Source organism: Mobula birostris, chromosome 11, assembly GCF_030028105.1.
Source record: "Mobula birostris isolate sMobBir1 chromosome 11, sMobBir1.hap1, whole genome shotgun sequence".
Lineage (NCBI taxonomy): Eukaryota > Metazoa > Chordata > Chondrichthyes > Myliobatiformes > Myliobatidae > Mobula > Mobula birostris.
Window position 1 is genome coordinate 69,985,583 of NC_092380.1, and position 22,648 is coordinate 70,008,230.

General features: G+C 38.9%; 1 protein-coding gene across 7 annotated transcripts in view; it reads left to right on the forward strand.

Annotated features, from left to right (window-relative positions):
- The window catches only part of abcc8 (ATP-binding cassette, sub-family C (CFTR/MRP), member 8), a 178,115-nt gene extending 159,072 nt beyond the window's left edge, over nucleotides 1–19,043 (forward strand). For 5 of the 7 annotated variants that reach the window (XM_072272452.1, XM_072272458.1, XM_072272457.1 and 2 more), the window contains 6 exons: nucleotides 2,312–2,390; nucleotides 3,797–3,905; nucleotides 6,456–6,559; nucleotides 11,709–11,842; nucleotides 12,624–12,686; nucleotides 18,846–19,043. In XM_072272452.1, coding sequence (XP_072128553.1) covers nucleotides 2,312–2,390; nucleotides 3,797–3,905; nucleotides 6,456–6,559; nucleotides 11,709–11,842; nucleotides 12,624–12,686; nucleotides 18,846–18,983 — 627 coding nt within the window. In that variant the 3' untranslated portion in view covers nucleotides 18,984–19,043. Of the gene's footprint in view, nucleotides 1–2,311; nucleotides 2,391–3,796; nucleotides 3,906–6,455; nucleotides 6,560–11,708; nucleotides 11,843–12,623; nucleotides 12,687–18,512; nucleotides 18,689–18,845 lie in introns of all 7 variants that reach the window. The other 2 variants (XM_072272454.1, XM_072272455.1) reach the window with 2 other exon arrangements.
- The last annotated feature ends 3,605 nt before the right edge of the window (nucleotides 19,044–22,648 follow it).

Here is a 22,648-nt window from a genome sequence, read left to right on the forward strand (position 1 = left end):
TCTCTCTTATCTCTCTCATTAGCATCAATCATCTGATAGCTTGGTTTGGCGTCACAATTGCAATTTAATTTCTGATCACTTTCATGGTGGTCCTTAAAATTTTGCCTTCAAATGACTGAAACATGACTAAAACATGATGAGAGGAGACATGATAGAGGTATACAAGATATTACGAGGAATAGATCGAGTGGATAGCCAGCGCCTTCTTCCCCAGGGCACCACTGCTCAATACAAGGGGACATGGCTTTAAGGTAAGGGGTGGGAAGTTCAAGGGAGATATTAGAGGAAGGTGTTTTACTCAGAGAGTGGTTGGTGTGTGGAATACACTGCCTGAGTCAGTGGTGGAGGCAGATACACTAGTGAAATTTAACAGACTACTAGACAGGTATATGGAGGAATTTAAGGTGGGGGTTTATATGAGAGGCAGGGTTTGAGGGTTGGCACAACAATGTGGGCTGAGGGGCCTGTACTGTGCTGTATTATTCTATGTTCTATGTTATGTTAAAAGAGGAATGCATGAGCACTGTCACAGTAGAACTATGCTTCTGAAAATTTGCCTTACTGGAACTCGTACATTGTGGCCATTAAAAAGGTTAATAAGGAGGGTATGGATTGTCTTCATATAACAGATATAGCTCATTTTCAATTTCAATTATAGCAGGAAAGGCATTGTGGAGTACAGATCAAGTAGTCCTTAACAGAAGGAAAGGCAATCAGGAAAATAATCCCATCCATGTTTGTGTGCCTGTTTGCAGAGTGGCAGTTCTTCCCTAAAGTACAGAACAAAGCAGTTTACGTAATGAGAACAAGCCAGTGAAATAGATTTTTAAAAGCATTGCACTTATAATACAAAGTGCTTTTTCTTCCCCTTCTCTACCTTCTGAATAACTCCAGTTCACTGAGCAGTACTTCTACTGTATTTAATAGTCATTTATGTTGGAGTTTCAAAAGCAAGGCCAGAAATCTACCAATATTGTATTCATAATCAAGCATGCTGTAAAAGGCTTCTAAAATAGATAACACTGTAGGGCTACTGATGGAATGAAAGTATACTCAAATATGAGTACATGTCCTCAGGATAGGAAAGAAAAGAGAAACATACTTTAAAAAGATGCAGGTCTTTTATCTTTATTATTATGTTTTTTTTGCCAAAATAAAGACGTTGGTAAGTTAATTACTTAATCTTGAAAAAAGCTAAAATGTTGAAGCCAATGGATATTTGCTTAGCAAGACAACAAAAATCAGAATTCTAAAACCTTTACAATGTATCAATGTAGAATATATACCAAAAAGAGTGTTATAAAAAAGTCAATAAGAAAGTGGATGTTTGATAGTTCTTCCTTTTAAAATAATGCAAATTTCTGCAATTAAATGTATTGTAAACAGATGTTAGCTTAGCTAAGTCTGGAAAAGTACCCCTCAACTGAAAGATTGTTGATTAATCCTACCTCATTACAGGCTCTTAATCTTCAGCATTAAGGGAATATTAAATTGTCAGATAAATTGACCTTTGAGGTAGTTTAAACTGTGGTTCAGCTGTCTACTCAGATTATTTAATATAGTTTAACTAAAACATATTTTTCTTTAGTATCCTCTCCAATACGTTTTTAATGCAACCAAAAATAGGAAAGTTAAGGGCATTCATGTGTCATTACTATTTATGGAATGGTTTGGCTATTTTGCTCACCTTTATAACACTAATTCATTGACTTTGGAGCTTTGAATTGTGAGAAAAGGTTGCTTAAAATCATTTTGAGGTGATCTCTGCTTTATATACTAGTTCTTTGGTCAGTCAGATTAAAACATCTGCACTGGAGATAGCAACTAAACTAAGAATTGTGTTGGACTATTCAGAAAAACAATAAGTTTACAAGATGGAGTCAAGTGCACGGAAGTTGCTTGGCAATAATCAACTCTGATTGTGCTTTTATGAATGCACCAGGTATACCCACTGCTAGCATATTACCAGGTAACTAATGAGTAGGCACGGCAACTTTTCATCTTTACGTGTCTTCAAATACAGCCTTTCCATGTGGCACAGGTTGACACAGCTCAGAGGAGCAACTAAATTTTTGGACTTCCATATTTAACTGCACTTGCCTGCATTCTTGGAAACCACAAACAGATTTACTCTGCAACAACTGAGTGCTGTAAGCTTCATTTTATTTTTAGATGCAAAACCCAAGTTATATATAAGAATGCAAGAATTATTTTAAAAATGTTAATGTTGATGCGACATGATATTTATATGCTTTCCTACGCGCTTTACTATGTTTTGGTACTGTTTGATAACCGAATCTATTTTACACAGGTTGGAATCTGTGGACGAACAGGCAGTGGGAAATCTTCTTTTTCTTTAGCCTTTTTCAGAATGGTAGATATGTTTGAAGGTAAAGTTTTCACACAATGTTTGTTTTGCATACATTCTGTAATTTACTTTTTTATATCTACCAATCCTGTTTTCTAGGGAACTGCTGTTTTAAATTTCACCCGTAGATATTAATATTTTAAAATACATTGGGTCAATGCATAGCTTGAATTGAAGTACGGTTCTAGCAAAGTAAAAACAACACTGTAAATGTAAAATTTGATGTTCCAAACAAAAAAAACAGAATCACTTATTAATTTTAATCATATTTTAATGTAAAAAGCAATAGAAATTCTTAATTTACCTTGGTATATAAGAAAATTCCCTTTACTAGTCATTCTTATAAGCCCATTCTGAATGTGTCTTTACTAGAGAACTGTAAAATAATACAACTGGTGTAAGAATAGGAAACTCTTAATTTAAGCTTGAGGTCATCTTTTACACATGCTCCCAAGTGAATAGTTGAACTAACCTTACAGCAAGAGTACATACAAAACACAGTTACAAAGAAATCTTGCCTTAATCATACTATGTTCATATCCTTCTATACAAGCAATTAAAATCCAGAATATTACTTCACACAATGATTATTAGAGGACTCGGTGATATTTTGGAACAATTTAAAAGCTGGTAAAATAAAAATCAGGTAAAAACGTGCAGAACAGAAATAATTAAGAACAAAGTAAAATTGAAGAGATTAAAATGTTTGTTTTTCTTTAACAATCTAAATTAAATCAGGGAAATTGGGGATCAAGCACCAGCTCTAATTTGGTATGAGAGCTAATACTCAACGTCTCAGCAAGATTGGGCTGTATTCCCAGACTCCAGGGAGTTCTGATGGGAAATATTTGAAACTTACAATAACTCTCCATTAGCAAAGATGGAAATTCTGCATTTGACTTTGTACATGGGAGTTTCAGACTTGCCCACATTTACCAGCATAATCTAGGCCAATATTTATTTTGTTGACCTCCTCCCCTCTTCAACATCAAAAAAATTTAGATCTAATAGATGTTTCTTCCCCTCCCCAAACTCTTGACTTAAACATTAAGAAACAAATTACCCATTGTTGAGGCCAAGATAAAAGTATAATGTAGCTGAAATCCTTATCACTCTCCACTCTGAAGCACAAGCAGCAAATGCAACAACCAAGGCACATTCTCAACCTTGCATCCATCTCTCTAATCAATAGTTCCAATCAGTGCAGTTTAAGATAATGCCTGTTTGAAATTAATCAAAACATTTCAACTAAAATGAGGAAAATGTTACCATAAAAGCTGAATATTAAGTTTAATTTTACTGTTATATTACTGTTATATTACTAAAATGGAACATTGTTTTCTAAACCACACATGCACGCTACACTGTTCTACAGCAGTGTATTTGAAAATGAACACTTTGCTGAATGCTCACGTCCTGTTACTATAGGGAGGATAATTATTGACGGAATTGATATTTCCAAACTACCACTAAGCATGTTACGATCCCGACTTTCTATCATCCTTCAAGATCCTGTGTTATTCAGTGGGTCAATACGGTGAGTATTAACCAAAAGTGATATGGACCATCAATGGATAATGTAGTTTACATAATCCTTGTGTGAGTCGGCCTCTGATGCATGTACTTCAAAAAAAGTTTATATTTTGTGTCTTATCTGTTTCAATGATTTATTTCTGCTTTGCTGACTTCATTAAGGTGCAACATAAACTAAAATATCTGAAATCCAATTACTTGTCTGATAAAAGTTAAAAAAAGTATATTAGAAATGCAGTAGTTGACCAGATCTATACAGTATGAAAGCAAATTATGCTTTGAACATTGAAATGAATAGGATAGTGTTCCCTCTGTTTTAATTATAGAATTGCATATGATCATCTGTAGAAAATGAATGCAAAAGAAACACATACTTTTGGAGAATACCCAACACTCACAGCATACATCAGTATAGAATTGCCATCTTTGCAGCAATGAACAAATGATGCAGAAGGCTGTTCTTAAATGCTTTGCAGTACAATTTTGAAATGGCTTGATGTCAAACCATAAAATGAAGATGTTGAAGCAGGTAACCAACAACTTTTTTAGAAAGTAATGCAGGAAAAGTGTACTCTTTGTTTTCAACTTTAGCATCCCAGACTGGAATCCTTCTTAATTAAGTCTACTGCACTCCTCTGTGTCTCTGAGCAACCTCTTATGCCCTCATTGTTGCCTTCCTTTGAGCAGCTGCCTCAGTCTATATTCTTAATCCTATTGCTTTCTCATTTTTCTACAACTTACCTATCTAGCACAGAATTAAATTCCTCTAGAGTTGTTCGTCAAGTGTCTCTTTTCCTCTCCACACATCCCTGAAATGGTCTGTTGTTTGTGGTTTGGCAATAAAGTGATTCTCATGGATAACTGCATGATCACTATGACCTAGGTAGATGTAGGCACTGACTAATGACATGTTTTCCTTAAAGGAAGTTACCCTCTTTAGCTAAACATTTCACCATTTACCCTGTGCAGATTGTTAAATTCTAAGTATGGCTCTCAATTATATATCACACTAAGGTCTTCTGACTTTAGAAATTTGTCCATTGAGCATAACCCTATTTCATCATATCACTCTATGGTGGCTGGGAAAGGTAAAAAGTAGGAGAAGAAGGAATCTGATTGGAGAGGGAAGTGGACCATGGGAGAAAGGGAAGAAGGAAGGGTACCAGGGGGAGATGATCAGTAGGTGAAGAGGTAAGCAACCAGAGTGGGAATAGAAGAAGAGGGAAGGGAAGGGAGAAAGAAAAAACAAAAATAACAAGAGGAGAAATCGATGGTCATGCCTTCAGGTTGGAGGCTATCTAGACAGAATATTAGGTGATGCTCCTCCACTCTGATATTGGCCTCATTGTGACATAAGAGGGAGAACATGGACTGACATGTCAGAACAGGAATGAGGAGAGGGATTAAAATGGGTGGCCACTAGAAAATTGTTTTTGGCAAATGGAGCAGTGATGCTCAACAAAGCGATCCTCCAATATATGTTGGGTCTCACTAATATAGAGGAGGTTGCATTGAGACAATAGGCAACCCCAACAGATTCATAGGTGAAGTGTTGCCTCATCTGAAAGGACTGTTTTGGGCCTTGAATGGAGATAACGGAGGAAGTGAATGGGTGGGTGTAGCATTTCTGTCATTTTCAGGATACATGCCAGGAGGCAGATTAGTGTGGAAGGATGACTGGACAAGGGAATCACAGAGGGAGCGATCCCTACAGAAAGCAGAGGGTGTCGGGGGAAGATGTGTTTGGTGGTACGATCCCACTGAATAAGTTGCAGAGAATGATGTGTTGGATGGGGTGGCTCACTTAAACAGTTACTGCAGTACCCCACCAAATCTTCCTCCAGTTTGATGCCGTTTGTTCCTTCAAAGGCCAACTTTCAACCTGCACTTCCCCTGATACAGTGCTCATCTCTATCCTCCTATCCAACAGATCTAGACTTAAATATGATATATAATTGATTTTGTTGCAAAATACATCTGGGTTCCATCTGCCAAAATCTCATCGATCCAGAATAATCCCAGTATGCAAATAAAAGTCTTCGACTCTTTATTCTAATGCACCTTAAATTATTTTCCAACTCCTCCACCTCCATCTTCAATAAATGTGGAAACTTCTTGAACTTCCTGACCACAAAGATCATGTCCACCCAATCCACTACTTTTGACATGACCTCACCTTAGTGAATAATCAAAATGAAAAACGTATTCCATACTATTGCCAGGAAATCAAGTTGAAACAGGTTAACAGTTTCAAAGTCAATAAAGATCAAGGGAAATTTGGGGATGTATAAGTTATGCTGACTTTATCTCTGATGTGTACCTCCTGCAGAAAGGTATAATGCAGTAGTCTGGGTAAGGACTGTAGTGTGCACATACCTGTTCTAAATTATATTATTCCTAGTTATGGTAAAAAGGAGAATAGAACTAACTGATTACTGTACTAGAAGTTGGCCTGGATTTAAAGAGCTTCTTCTGATCCACAATGATTCTAAAATAATCAGAAGAACTTGTAAAACTCGCATTCTGAATTAGTTTTTTTTTCTTTTTCCCACAGATTTAATTTGGATCCAGAGAGAAAATGCACAGATAGCATTCTGTGGGAGTCCTTAGAGATCGCACAACTCAAACATGTGGTGAAAGCTTTACCAGGAGGTTTAGGTAACATAACAGTAATATAACCGATGACGTTGACAACAATGCAAAATGTGCAATTTTCCACCGAGATATCATTTTATTATATACTCTTATTTTTTTCTTACCATTTAAATGGAGATTGTAAAATTAGCTGTAGTGCAAATTATACCTTCAGTTCATTATTCCCATTTTGCAGCATCATCTAGCCAAACCTGACCTCCATTGAGCAAGTGACTGAAGGAGAAGTTAGACCAAGAATTTGACATAGTTTCAATACCAGCTGTATCTAGTTTTGGCAGAAGTTTATTTATAGTTCTAAGTGCAAACACGCAGACTGAAAGGTTAGCAGCATGAGGCAGATGGGCCATTGCTGTTGTTTTTAGTAATGAGCATTCAAGAATATCATTGCTTTAAGCAGTTTCCTTTTATGTTTACCTGCAACAGGTCAAGAAAAATGTCCTGTATCATTGGCTTATTAAATACAACTTATACAAATTTCATGATATATCCCCAAACCTTACCATTTCCATCCAGTAGTATCTAAGCTATAATTAGGGAGACCAAGAGCTCCATTTCCTTTCAATCTGGGTTTTCCATTCCTTGCAAGGTTCAAATCAAGTTTCTAGACCATCTCGTCTGCAAATCCACAGCCCCTACTCATCGCCCTAACATAGAGTCATGAAGTACTACAACACAGAGATAAGTTCTTTGCCCCATCCAGTCTGTGCCAAACTATTATACTGCCTAGTTCCATTGATCCACACCTGGACCATTGTCTTCCATACCCCTTCTATCCATGTACTTCTCTTAAATGTTGCAATTGAAGCCACATCTCCCACTTCTGCTGGTAGCTCATTCCACAATCGCACCACCTACTGAGTAAAGAAGTTCTCCCTCATGTTCCCCTAAATATTTTACCTTTCACCTTTAACCTATGTATTCTAATTTCAGTCTTACCCAACCTCAGTGGAAAAAGACTGCTTACATTTGCCCTATCTGCCCTGCTCATAGTTTTGTATACCTCTATCAAACCTCCCTTCACTCTCCTAAACCCCAAGGAAAAAAGACCTAACCTACTCAACCTTTCCCGATAACTGAGGTCCTGAAGTACTGGCAACATCCTTATAAATTCTCTCTGTACTCTTTCAATCTTATTGATGTCTTCCCTGTAGAAAGGTGACCAGAACTGCACATAATACTCCAAATTTGGCCTCACCAATGTCTTACACAACTTTAACATAACATTCCTATCCTGGTTTTTCTGCCCAAATTGCAACACCTTACTCTTGTCCGCATTAAATTCCATCTGCCATTTTCCAGCAGGTCCAGGTCCCACTGCAAACTCTGATAAGTTTCTGTCCACTACACCCCCAATCTTGATGCCATCTGCAAATTTGCTGATCCAGTTAATCATCCAGATCATTGATATAGATGACAAACAACAGTGGACCCAGCACTGATCCCTGTGGCGCTCTACTAGTGAGAGGCAACCATCTACTGCCACTCTGGGACTTCTCCTACAAAGCCAATGTCTAATCCATTTTACTGCCTCATCTTTAATGCCAAAAGACTAAACCTTCTGGACCAACCTTCTATGCGGGACCTTGTCAAAGGCCTTGCTGAAGTCCATGTAAACAACATCCACTGCCTTTTCTTCATCAACTTTCCTAAAAACTTCCTCAAAAAACTCTCTAAGATTGGTTAGATACAACATACCACACACACAGCCATTTTGACTATCCCTAATCAATTCCTCTCGACATTTCATTTTTTAAGGCCTCCCTCTTGCAAAATACACCTTTTCTAGAAAGCAACCTGTTCCAATCCACACTTGCCAGATCCTTTCTAATACTGCCAAAATTGGTCTTTCTCCAATTTTGAATCTTTACCTCAGGACCACACATCCTTTTCCATAATTACCTTGAAACAAATGGCATTATCATCACTAGATGCAAAGTGTTCCCCTACACAAACTTCTGTCACCTGCTCTGTCTCATTCCCTGATAGGAGATCTAGAATCGCACCATCTCTAGTTGGGACTTCCATGTACTGATTAAAGAATATTTCCTGAACACATTTGACAAACTCTTTCCCATCCAGTCCTTTTACAATATGGGAGTCCCAGTCAATATGTGGAAAGTTACCTACTATCACAATGTTATTGTATGTTTATTGCAACAGTCTGCAATCTCTCTACAAATTTACTCCTCTAAATCCTGCAGACTGTTGGGTGGTCTATAATATAATCCAAGTAACTTGGTCATACCTTTTTTTATTCCTCAGTTCTACCCATAAAGCTTCACTAGACCAACTCTCCAGTCTGTCCTGACTGAGCACTGCCAAGATATTTTCCCTGACTAGCAATGCCACTCCTCCCCTATAGGATTGGTTAGTCATGACCCTCCACCCTCAAAGCCATTTTGACTTTTCCAGATCAGGGCCTCAATATCTCTCAAAAATCAGGTTTCCCTACACCTGTTAGGCTTGACTTCTATTCTAACAGGAACATACAAACTACGCACTCACAATATTTCATTCTTGAAAACATTTCATTTACCAAGCATTCCTTTGACAGAAAACAACGTATCCCAGTCTACTCATGCCAGGTCCTTTCTGATGCCATCCAAACTGGCCTTTCTCCAGTTTCGAATCTCAACCCGAGGACCAGTATTATCATTCTCCATAAATTTCTTGAGATGAATGGAATTATGATTTCTCGATCCAAAGTGTTCCTCTATGCACACTTCCATCACCTGCCTTGTCCCATTCCCTAACTGGGGATCCAGTATTGTGCTCTCACTAAATGGGACCTTTATATATTGATTAAGGAAACTTTCCTGGACACATTTAACAAATTTTATCCCATTCAATCCTTTTACTGTATGGGAGTCCCAGTAAATATTTTGGTGATGGGTAAAATCACCTACTATCACAACTTTATGTTTCTATGATCTCTCTACTACTCCTCTAAATCCCACAGATTATAGGGTGGTCTATCAAGTAATACCACTCCTCCCATAAAGCCTCAGTAGATGAACCTTCCTTTTATTCTGTCTAAGCACTGCTGTGACATTTTGCTCACTCCTCCCCCCCTTATCGTCTAAAACAATGGCATCCTGGAACATTGAGCTGCCAGTCCTGCCCACTCCCGCAAATGTGTCAGACTAATGGCTATAGTATCATATTTCCACATGTTTGTCCATGCACTAAGCTCATCTGCCTTACCTACATCTTGCATTGAAATAGATGCAACTCATAACATTAGTCCCATCATGCTCAACCTTTCGGTTCCTGTCTTTGTATGTAAGCTTAACATTTACTTTCCCCACAGCCACTCTGCCCTGGGAATCTGGTTCGCATCTTCTTGCAACTCTAGTTTAAAAGCCCCGGAATAGCACTAGCAAACCCTCCCAAAAGGACATTTGTGTCCCTCCATTTTACGTGCAAGCTATCCCATTTGTACCTGTCCCACCTTCCCTGGAAGAGAGCTAATTATCCAAATATGTGAAGCTCTCCCTCCTGCACCATCACCTTAGCCACTTCTCTCCCTGCCCTTCCCAACTTTCATTAGTGTACAGATTGCCTCTTTTATGTAATTATAATGTCTGGGTCCAACCATTCACACTGGTGTGCATCCAACCTTCAAAAAAAATGGCTTAAAGCAAGTTGATGGATAAATGATTAAAAGTGCTGATTTATGATTTAAATAATTGTGCTATTTGACTTGGTAGTTAAGTATCAAAAATATATAATGTCTGAAATGCAAGTGTCAAGAAAATAATTTAATTCTAAGGTAAACAATGTTCAAATATGTTAAAGGGCAGGGTATAGATTACCTGAATCCACAAATTTACGACAATTCAGCAACTCACAAATGTCTCTCATTAACAGTAATCACTATAATTGATCTCAGATTTGCAACAAAAGAACCAGTCAGATTAGCAAACATTACGATCAATAATCCTGCAGGCCCATTTACTTGAGTTAAGAACAATCGAGACTATCTTGCAGTGGAGAAATACAGAGGCAAATTATAATTATAACCTCCCTTCACCAGAAAAAAATGATAGCTGTGTTTCAAACCCAATCTGCCTCGCATATGCTTATGCCCAGTTATCAAGAATGCAGCATAAGGACAGAGGATGGGAGAGCATTTCTTCTTCCACAGTTAAATATTTTAACGTGATTGCATGCTTCAGATCTTCTTCTCACTTCCTACTCTAATGCTGGTAAACTGATTTTCTCACATGGTGATGCTATAATTGGGTTCTAATTTTGGCAACACTGTTCCTGGAATTCTATCAGCAACTTCCGTTGAAAATTACGCATATGCAGATATCAGATCAAAGATGGACAGGCTTGCTATGATAAGAACTGTGGCCAAAGTTTACTGATACACACCAGCCAAATGGGCACGATATCAGTAGTTTGCAATGGTACAATTTAGCATCTGTGATGTCAGTACCTAAGGTACTTATTGACCCATTAATCAAACTACTCAAGAATATTTCATATATTTAAGTTTTTCTTGTATTTCAAAAAAATGGCATATAATTACTTGGCTTCATTTAATCTGACCTTGAAATAGCCAAAACTGCAGTTTAATACCCAAATGCTACCATGTGCACTAGGTCATGGACTTGTGCCATCTGATTTTGTGCTGACTTATACATAATGAATGAAGTAGAGGCTGACTGAAGGTGGGACTACAAATGCAATATACTCCCTGAACTGCCAGTTTATGTGATATGGTCAGCAACTAGCAATAACCCCTTTTTTTGCCCATTTATTCCTTGCTCCATCAATCTTGATCTCTGTTATTGAGTAAAACTCTAGATTACATTCTCACCAAACATTGACGGCAGGTTCCAAAGATGCATCTGCCTTCGTTAACACAAATTACTTTACCTCCCTGGCTCAATACACCTTAGTGTTCTAAACTGCAGGGTTTTAGTCATACTATTGGATCTTCATATTTAATTGCAAGAATTTTTATTCTTGGTGACCAAAGCAACAGTGATAATTTGCTTTTTAGAAAGGCAAGGGAGCAATTGAAGGGAAGTGAACTGGAATCCATTATGCAATATGAAGGTTTTCAAGTAAACATACATCTGAAGTTTAATATATTACATTAACGGTTCAAATTCAAACTTTTTTCACATTTGAATGACAGATGCTATAGTTACTGAAGGAGGAGAAAATTTTAGCTTGGGCCAACGTCAGCTGTTTTGCTTAGCAAGAGCGTTTGTGCGGAAAAGTAGTGTGTTGATCATGGATGAAGCCACAGCCTCAATAGACATGGAAACAGTAAGTACCAATGGTTAACTTTATTTACGACTTTCTGACCTGTGAGACAGCTACCTGGCAATAAGTGAAAAGGCAACATCCCAGGGTATCACCTCTGCACCCATTAGAGGTAATTGGGTTTTAGTATTTCTTAAATGGGAGGAAAATATTATACAGTAACTAGTTCTTAAATCAGGGCTGTCACAATTTATATAATATTTTTGATAACACCATTTAATGTTAGAGCAAAACCTGCTGACTTCAAATTTTTAGATACAATAAATTGGTTAATTATTCCAACATGTACAAAGGTATCGTGAAAAACTTGCCTTGCATGCCATCCCTACAGCTCAATTTATTACAACAATGCATTGAGCTAGTACGAAGTAAAACAGTGCAGAATAAAGTGCTGTCTGTTAAAGATTAAATATTTAAAACACTAGAACAAAAATTAAAAGAGAAGAAAAATAAATTGTAAAGTTAAGGCAGTTTACATTTGCTAAAGCTGTTTCACAGAAGTGTGTGCTGGAATCAAATTTATTCACTTAGTTAATTAGACGTTCGTTTAGTTCAGGGGTTCCCAACCCTTTTTATCCCAGGGACCAATACCATTAAGCAAGGGGTCTCTGAACCCCAGGTTGGGAATGCCTGATCTAGACGGCCTGAGGAGAACTTTATATGATGAAACAAGTTAGCAGTTGTATAATGTAGTGCAATTTTTCAATATCATCTATAATGTACTGTAATTATTCCATGTCTGCACTCAAAAATTATGAAAATAAATTATGTTGGTCTTTTCTAGGAAAACATCTTACAAAAAGTTGTAATGACAGCCTTTGCAGATCGAACGGTGGTAACCATTGCTGTAAGTAACACCGGCCTTTTTTCAGTTTTTTTACTGTGTATGAATCAATAGTTGAAAAGGACAGTATTGTCAATAGTATGAAAAACAGTTACATTAGGGAACTGTGAGTTGTGAGGACAGAGATGTGAATAGTTAATTTATAAAAGCATTTTGAGTATAAACACATATTCTGAATGGGGCATTGTCAAAGCTAGCATGTTTCATCCATGTATAACTACCTTGAAGAGATGGGTGGTGGGCTGCCATCTGAGACCACAAATAATAAACTGATAAAACTGCCATAATGCTGTGCAATAATTTCACACATAGACCAGAAGGGCAAAAGGCATAACAAGCCTGTTGCATAAACCATCATCATTTTAGTAATATTTATTCTTTTAAAACAATTCAAACTGAAATAGAAGGGAGAAATGAGCTCACCAATTATGGATTATTAGGCTCTGGATTACTGTTCCAGTAAAACCACTAATACATCTATCCAGAGCAGGGGTTCCCAACCTTTTTCATGCCATGGACCCCTACCATTAACCCAGGGGTCTGTGACCCCAGGTTGGGAACCCCTGATCTAAAGCTTCAAAATTAATTGTATTAATCCATGAGGTTAGTAATCAGGTACAATAGAGATGAGTGAAATATAAGTTTACCTTTAATGAACTGGGTTCATACTAAATTTTCTAACATATAAACCTGACATTGTTGCAACTGGCAAGGAGTTAAGAGACTTTACACACAAGAGATTCTGTAGATGCTAGTAATTTTGAGCAACACATACAAAACACTATCTGCCCTTCCACCTATCTTTATTTCATCCCTAATCTTGGCCACAAAGAGATTAATTCCATCATCCAGATCAGTTACAACACTATTCCCATTGGAACATCACTAGTCAGCAGCAGCCAACCAGAAAAGGCCCCCTTTATTCCCATTCTTTCTGTCCTATCAGTCAGCCAGTCTTCTGTCCATGTTGGTATCTTTCCTGTAATATGGGCTCCTGTCTTGTTTAACAGCCTCTTGTGGGGCGTCTTGTCAAAGGCTTTCTGGAAATCCAAGAAAACAACATCCATTGACTCTGCCTTGTCTATCCTGCCTGTTCTTTCTTTCCACAAAGAATTCCAACAGATCTGACAGGCAAGATTTTCCCTTGAAGAAATCATGCTGGCTTTAGCCTATTTTAACATTTGCCTCCAAGTATCCTGAAACATCATCCTTAATTATGAACTCTTAACATCTTGTCAACAACTAGTCAGGCTAATAGAACAATGATTTCCTGTGGTTTGCCTACCTCTCCTCTTAAAGAGAGTGAGGTGACATTTGCAACTTTCAAGTCCTCCTGAACCACTGGAGACTTTAGTAATTACTACTAATGCCTCCACAGTATTTTCAGCTACCTCCTTCAGAACCCTGGGTTGCAGTCCATCTGGTCTCAGTAACACATCTACTTTCAGACCTTTCAGCTTCACAAGCATATTCTCCTTAGTGATAGTGATTCACTCACTTCTTCCCCCCCCCCCCCCCGACACCTCAAACTCCTGACGTCCTTCTGGTGTTTTCGACAGTGAGAACTGATACAATATACTCATTGACTTTATCTACTATTGTTTATTCCCCATTACTACTTCTCCAGTGTCACTTTCCAGCAGTTCAATATCCACCCTTTCCTCTCTTTTACTCTTCATATATCTGTAAAAACATTTGGTTTCCTCTTTTCTATTATTGTCTAGCTTATCTTCAGCTTTTCTTTCCTTATTGCTTTTTATAGTTGTCTTCTGTATTTATAAGCTCCCCAATCAGCCAGCTTCCCTCTATTTTTTTGCTATATTATATGCCCAGCCTTTTATTTTTATCCTATCCTTAAGTTCCCCTTGTGAGAGACGGTTGCCTCATCTTCCTTTTAGAATGTGTTTCCTGGCTACTGTTCAGAGGCCTGTATATAACTCTGATCAGGGTCTTTTTCATAACTCCACTCACAAGGATTCTACATCTTCTAATCCTGTGACTTGTTTCAAATTTTAACAACAGAGCCATTCCCCTCCGCTCACCTGCCTATCCTTTTGGTATGATGTGTGTCCATGAATGTTAAGCTCCCAGCTGTGCTCTTCTTTCAACCTTGGCCCAGTGATACTCAGTCACTGCTGCCAATTTCTGGCTGCGCTACAAGATAATCTACTTATTTCGTAAACTGCGTGCATTTAAATCTAGCAACTTCAGTCCTGTATTTTTGGCCCTTTTCAATTTTTATCTCCATGTTACCATAAGATAAATTTGTATCCCATTCTAAAACACACACATAAAGCTGGAGGAACTCAGCAGGCCAGGCATCTATGATGTCGACATTTCAGGCCGAGACCCTTCATCAGGATCTGGGAAAAAAACGAGGAATAGAAGGTGGGGGGGGGGGGGGCCTGGGTGCAGGGAGGAAGAACCATAAGGTGATAAGTGAAATGGCGGGGCGGGGGGGGTTGGTGTGAAGTAAAGAGCTGGGAAGTTGATTGGTGAAGGAGATAGGCAGGTAAGGAAATAAAGTGAGAGAGGGGAATGGGGAATAATGAAGGGGGGTGTTCGAGAAATTGATGTTTATACCATCAGGTTGGAGGCTACCCAGACAGAATATAAGGTGTTGCTCGCTCCTGCAATCTGACTGTGCAATCATCACGACAGTAGAGAAGGCCATGAATTGACACGTCAGAATGGGAATGGGTAGTGGAATTAAAATGGGTGGCCATTGGGTGATCCCACTTTTTCTGGTGGACAGAGCATAGGTGCTCAGTGAAGCGGTCTCTCAGTCTGTGTCGGGTCTCGCCGATATACAGGCCCCACAGGGAGCACCAGATACAGTAGATAACCCAGATTCACAGGTGAAGTGTTGCCTCACCGGGAAGGACTGTTTGGAGCCCAGAATAGTAGTGAGGGAAGAGGTGTAGGGGCAGGTGTAGCACTTGTTCTGCTTGCAAGGATAAGTGCCAGGAGGGAGATCAGTGGGGAGGGACGAATGGACAAGGGAGTCATGTAGGGAACGATCCCGGGGCGGGGAGGGGAGGGAAAGATGTGAAGATATGCTTGGTGGGATTCCTCTGGAGATGGCGGAAGTATGAGCTGGATGTGGAGGTTGGTGGGGTGGCGGGAGGATGGGGTGAGGGCAGACGTGTGAGAAATGGAAGATACACAGTTGAGAGCAGCATTGATGAATGAAAAGCCTCATCTTGAGAGCAGATGCAGAGAAGATAGAGGAATTGAGAGAAGGGGATGGTGTTTTTACAAGTATCAGGGTGGGAAGAGGTATAGTCCAGGTAGTTGTGAGAGTCAGTGGGTTTATAATAGACATCAGTAGATAAGCTCTCTACGGAGATAGATAGAGAGTTTGAGAAAGGAGAGGGAAGTGTCGGAAATAGACAAGGTAAATTTGAGGGCAGGGTGGAAGTTGAAGGCAAAGTTGATGGAAGTCAACGAGCTCAGCATGGGTGCAGTAAGCAGCACCAATGCATTGTCGATGCAGCGTAGGGAAAGTTGGTGAGTGATACCATTGTAGGCTTGGAACACAGACTGGTCCACATAGCTGACAAAGAATCAGCCATAACCAGGATCCATACGACTGCCCATGGCTACACCTTTTCTCTGAAGGAAGTGGCAGGAGCTAAAGGAGAAATTATGAAGAGTAAGGACAAGTTCTGCCAGACGGAGGAGAGTGGTGGTGGAGGGGAAGTGGTTGGGCCTGGTGTCCAGAAAGAAACAAGAGAGCTTTCCTGGTGGGGGATGGCGATGTACAGAGACCGGACATTCATAGTGAAAATAAGATGATCGGGGCCAGGGAACTTGAAATCATTGAAAAGGTCAAGGGTGTGTGAAGTGCCATGGATGTAGGTGAGAAGGGACTGAACGGGGGGGGGGGGGGATAAAACTGAGTCGAGGTATGCAGATACAAGTTCAGTGAGCTAATAAGGTCAGTGATGGTGTGGGACACTATAATGGCCTGGTGCTCCTTAGTGGGGTCCTGTTTTAAGTGGGATGCTGTCTAAGTTGCATGCCATCTTGGTCAATGTCTCCCATCCACTACATAATGTACTGGGTGGGCACAGGAGTACATTCAGCCACAGACTCGTTCCTTCGAGATGCAGCACAGAGCGTCATAGGAAGTCATTCCTGCCTGTGGCCTTCAAACTTTACAACTCCTCCCTTGGAGGGTCAGTCACCCTGAGCCAATAGCCTGGTCCTGGACTTGTTTCATAATTTACTGGCATAATTTACATATTACTATTTAACTATTTATTACTATTTTTCTATTACTATTCTATTACTATTTATTATTTCTATGACTATTACTATTCACTAATAGTAGTATTACTATTTCTATTACTATTTATTATTTATGGTGCAACTAACGAAAACCAATTTCCCCCGGGATCAATAAAGTATGACTATGTTCGAGGAGTAAGTAACAGGAAGTGTCTGACAGTTGTCACCAGGCCTCAGCAAGCTAGAGCTCTGTCTGCCAGACTCCTACAGCACCCCCCTTATCTGCAGGTTTGATGGTGAGGGTTAGGATTAGGATTACTGCAGAGGGTGTGGAGAGCAGCTTGTTCAGAAGGAGTGAGGTTGGAATTGGAGAGAAGAGTGGTGAAGTCGAAACGATTGATATCCATTATCAATGAAAAGATCCAGAGCAGGCAGAAGACCAGAGCAGGGTGTCCAGGAAGAGGAGGAGGCTTGAAGACAGAAGAAGGGGTCGTTGGTGCGGGGTAGAAAGTCCTTACCAAAGAAGTAGGCCTGGAGATGGAGGCAGCAGAAGAAGCATCATGGTGCTTGCAGAACTCACTGAGGTGTGTGCGCAGGGGGACAAAGGTGAGGCCCTTATTGAGGACAGAGAGGGGAAGGTCGGAGGGGTTGGTGAAGACCCGGCACAGATGACAGCTGGGATCAGAGGGGGGAAAGGGATTGGTAATGTCAGAGGAGACGGGAAATTAGGGTGAGAGGAAGATGGGGTCTCCAGGGACCCAAGAGCTGGATTGCAAAGTGGTGACTGGGGAAGGAAGACAGGCCTACTTCTTTGGCAAGGATTCCACCAAGCTGAGGCATGAAGAGTTAACATATGAGAAGCTCCTGGCCTGTACTTGCTGGAGTTTATAAGAATGAGAGAGATCTCATTAAAACCTACTGAATATTGAAAGAACTAGATAGAATGGAATTAGAGAGAATGTTTCCAATAGTGGGAGAGTCTGGGAATCAGAGGGTGATGAATCTATATAATTCATTGCCACAGAAAGCTATAGAGATTAAGACTGTGCAAATTTAAAACAAAGACTTAATTAATGAGGGCAACAAAAGTTACACAGAGAATTCATAAGAATGGGGTTAAGAGGGAAAATAAATCAGCCATGACCAAATGGCAGAGCAGACTCAATGGGCCTAATTTTGCTCCTTTGTCTTATGGTCAAAGTATTTAGAAAGGTTTGAGGAGTTGGGGTGAGAGCACATAGAAAATAGGGTTCAGTGCAGAAAAGTGAGAAAGGAGCTCAATCCTAAAAATAGTGGTCTTTGAGTTCAGATTTTAACATGTTTTGGGTTGAAAATGTGATGTTTTGTATGGTGCAACTGTAACGAAAACCAGTTTCCCCCGGGATCAATGAAGTATGACTATGACTTTGAAATGGGGTAGACAAAATTTGGGAAATGATACTATCCAGTGGTATTATTATATATTACAATGGAACAAAGGACAAGGCCAATTCAATAAATTAAAGCAGTGAATATCATGGGAATAGTTTGACTTGGCGTATCTTAGGTTTTTTTGTGTACCTATGTGAAAGATTTCTTTTGCCTTTTCCTTTGTAGCATCGCGTTTCTCTAATTCTGGATGCGGATCAGATTATAGTGCTGTCTGAGGGCACAGTAGCAGAGAACGATTCTGTTTCCAATTTGCTGAGCAAGGACAGCACATTTGCCTTTTTAGTGAAGACCAATATTTAAAGATGGTCACAAAGATGACTTACTGGGTTTGTATGGGAACGGTGTGTCATCATTATAAAAGCAGAAATCTTTTGCTTTCAAAACTAACATGGGCTGTTTTTGTTTTCCAGTGCTGAGTGGCTAACTGAGTTTCCTATCTTTTTAAAATAATATCTGGTCTATCAATCAATCAGACTAATTAATACTTTGGTTTTCCAGCATCGTGTGCATACCATTTTGAATGCAGACCTGGTGATTGTGATGAAGAGAGGAATTATTTTGGAATATGATGCTCCCAGCAGACTCTTGGAACAAAGGGATGGAACCTTTGCCTCTTTTGTACAGGCAGATAAATGATACACAGCAATAACTGCATTTGTAATTTCATTTGTTCTGTAAATAAAATTGGCATATTTCTTACGGATGCGTTGTACTGGCCAAAATTTTGCTCAGTAGCAACATAAAACATTAAACCATCATTCAGTGAATGGATTTTATAGCTAGACCACATACATTGTTCAAATTTACTACAAAAAGAGACAACAAATCAGACTATTCACATTAACACAAAGCCTCTTCTAACAAAAAAGTTTGAAGAGTTCCAAGACTTTCCAAAGTCTAAATAATTCTACCATATACCTACAATTCATTTATACAATAAATTTACATATATAGTAATTGGAAGACTTCCCCCTCTCCCCAATCTACTACCTATATATTCCTTCTCAATATAAATCTGACACAATCATTCATTCCAAAGAAAGAAAACAGCATTTTTGTGGTTTGATACGACTCCAAGATGGTGTCTACCTACCTGGTTGCGGAGTCAAAGGTGTCTAATATTCTGCAAACAACTTGAAGGGGAAGGTGAACAGCTACGGTCTTAGTACATTTAAGTACCAGTGATAATGGTAGAAAAAGAGGTGAGGTCCTGCATGCATGTTTAGGAAATTAGAATTGAGGTTAAAACGCAAGACTTCAATGTTCTTATCTGCAATTACTATCTGTGCAACATCTTGATGAGTGCAGAAATAGGAAGTTGAAATGTGGTTGGGCAGATGTGTGGAAAGTGAAGCTTTAGATTCCAAAGGAACTGAGATCTTTTCTACAAAAGATGGGGACTGCTACAAACTAGGCCAGTTGCAGCTCCTCAGGAACGCTAATTTCCCTGTAAAACAGGTACTGCTGTTTAAACTAGTTTGGTTGGGGCTGTGAACCCCAAAACAGAATCAGCAGAGAGAAAATTTCATCTGGAGATGGAAGGCAGGACTCAAGGAAGAAGTATTTAAGAAGGCCACAGTGCAGAACAATAATAAATCTGTCGATAACTGGAGGGTATCAGGAAGGGTAAGAATCTACAAGCATAACAATACACCAGAGTAGGAAAATTATTTAGCTGAAGGCAAAAGAAAACAAAATAATCAGACAGCTTTTACCAGATTACAACAGAGTAAGGACTTTAGTGACAATAAAAATAAATCAAAGCTAATTTGTTTTACTGGGCAAGTATATGAATGCAGAATATAGTAAATATATTATAAAACTACAAGCATAGTTATCATGGAAATGTAATTTGTTTGGTTGTAGCTAAAAAAAAGTGATGTGAATATTACATGCTTCATGCACAGTATGAGTTGGAAAACTGTAAAGGAGCAAAAATGCAAGAAAATTGCAGAGAAATGCAAAAATTATATAGGGTAGTCAGAATGGGAGGATTTTAACTACAGTTTAAAACACCAGCCAAGCCTCAACTGGAATATTGTGTTTCTTTCCGATTATCACATTGTTGTGTCCTGAAAAGATTTAAGAGCATCGTTCCGGGGATGAGAGACTACATCCAAAACAATCGATCAGAAAATGGGGCTATTTGGAGTAGAACAAGGGGAGATTGGAAACAAATATGGAAAATGATGATGAGCAGTTAGGACAGAGTGGATAGTTACCATCGCTAACCAGTTGCTGTAGAGGGGAACAAATTAGCTGCCTTCCTTCTCAGTCCTGAAGAAGGGTCAACTGTCTGTTTATTTCCATGGATGCTGCCTGACCTGCTGAATTCTTCCAGCATTTTGTGTGTATCACTTTGGATTTCCAGCATCTGCAGAATTTCTTGTGCTACTTGCCTGTTTTAAGGGCATTGTGCAATGCACACAGTGGAAATTCAGGACCAACAATAACCAATACTCTCATCCACACCTCAAATTCCTCTGCAACATCAGTACTGCAATGGTAATAAGCTCTCACTTCTAGCCACAGTGCGCTTTTTAAGTTTAACTAGAAATTTAAACACGGTAACAGGATGTAAAGCACTTGTTCACACGCCTCATTAATCAGTTTCAGTTAGCTGCTTTGATGGGCTTCCTATCAATACATTCAAAACTCATAGATGAATCTGATATTTAGAATGGCGTCGCACGGAAATGAGGCCAGCAAACTTTCTGGCAGCAAAATGGTTTCCTGGAACAATCAAACAGTCCCTATTCCCTGTAGCAAGGGTGTGGAGTAAAGAAATGCTGGAGGAGAATCAATTGTTTATAGCTCATCTGTGGCCGTTTCCAGTGAATTGCTTCCAGTTATCAATACCACAGAAGATCATCATTTGCAAATTAAAGACCCAAAGATACTTTTATAGATAAGGGAGAAAATTATATGTGTTCAACTCAATCATGGGTAAAATAGTTATCCAGAATTCTCCAGCAGATGGTCAAGTACAGTAATATCTTAAATATTCACATTCAGATCTGGCGTAGTTCAGAATCATTCATAGTATCAACAGCCAATTATTTTGGTCTTTTTTTTTGCAGCATGCTAGCAAATTCTAACAGTCCACAGTACTAGCTATATTTGATGCATCTGGCTGCTCCGTACAACTAGATGTGAACTTTCCCTTACTATTATTTTGATGTCAGACTTCTACAATCTTGACAGTGAATATTCATAACATATTGAAAGAAGCAGCGAGATTCAACCCAGGAAAAAGAATAGAATTTTTGATGAGGAAGTGGCCTTCCAGCTCATTATGGTTCTGGCAAGTTATCATATCACAGTTCTGCAGACAACTGCATCACATATACTACTGAGAAAGTCAACAGCAAAATTTATAGGCTTAATTTAGTCTGTACCACTGACAAATGCAACCACACTACATACCCAACTAATTTACCTACTTCATACTTGTAAGTCATTTCATCTTTGCACTCCTGTAACCATCAATCATAACTATCAGCCAGGGCTGTACTTGGAGCTGAGGTGACATAGGCAACAGGTGTGCGGCATTTAATTTGCCATTGAACTATTGGAGCCAAGAAGTCATCTTGAGTTTGGCTATCTTCATTTATCTGGGCTACAAAGTAGGCTAGCATTTTCTAAAACTGCAAAGCAAGTTTGTGTCCGTTGTTCATCAAACCCTGTCACACTTCAATTAATCTCTAAAATACAAATAACATTGCCACCATGGATCTACTTCAAAGGGAGATAGTGAAGAATTCATTTACTAAATTTACATGGAACCAAAATAGTTGAAGAGAAGATCCAACATTTTATATTTTTAAAAAAAGATTATCTAATGGGATTACAGGATTATTCAATTAAAATGTTTATGATGATTGGCGGAAATGATGTGAAAGATTAAAATTTATTTTCTCTAGTGGCAGAGTTGGGGATAAAGCACAATTGAAATTTCAGCTCTGTTATTTTGAGTCAGAGGGACTTCACACAAAAGTTGAAACCAGATTTAGCTACAATTATGAAATTTAGAATTCCAAATACTTAATTAGGAAGAAAGGGGATAGAAATAAGATGCAAATCAAAACTTGTAATAACACTTGAAATCCTTAAGTATTATTGCTTACAACTTGGGACATATCTTTCTAGCTCTAACACCTACACTACCAAGGTGAGGGATGGAATACAGAAGTTGTCACGTTATGTTGCAACTTCACAAAACACTAGTTAAGCTGCAATTGGAGTATTTTGTGCAGTGAAGGCTGCCAGATTATAGGGTATGATTGCATTGGAGCAGCGTG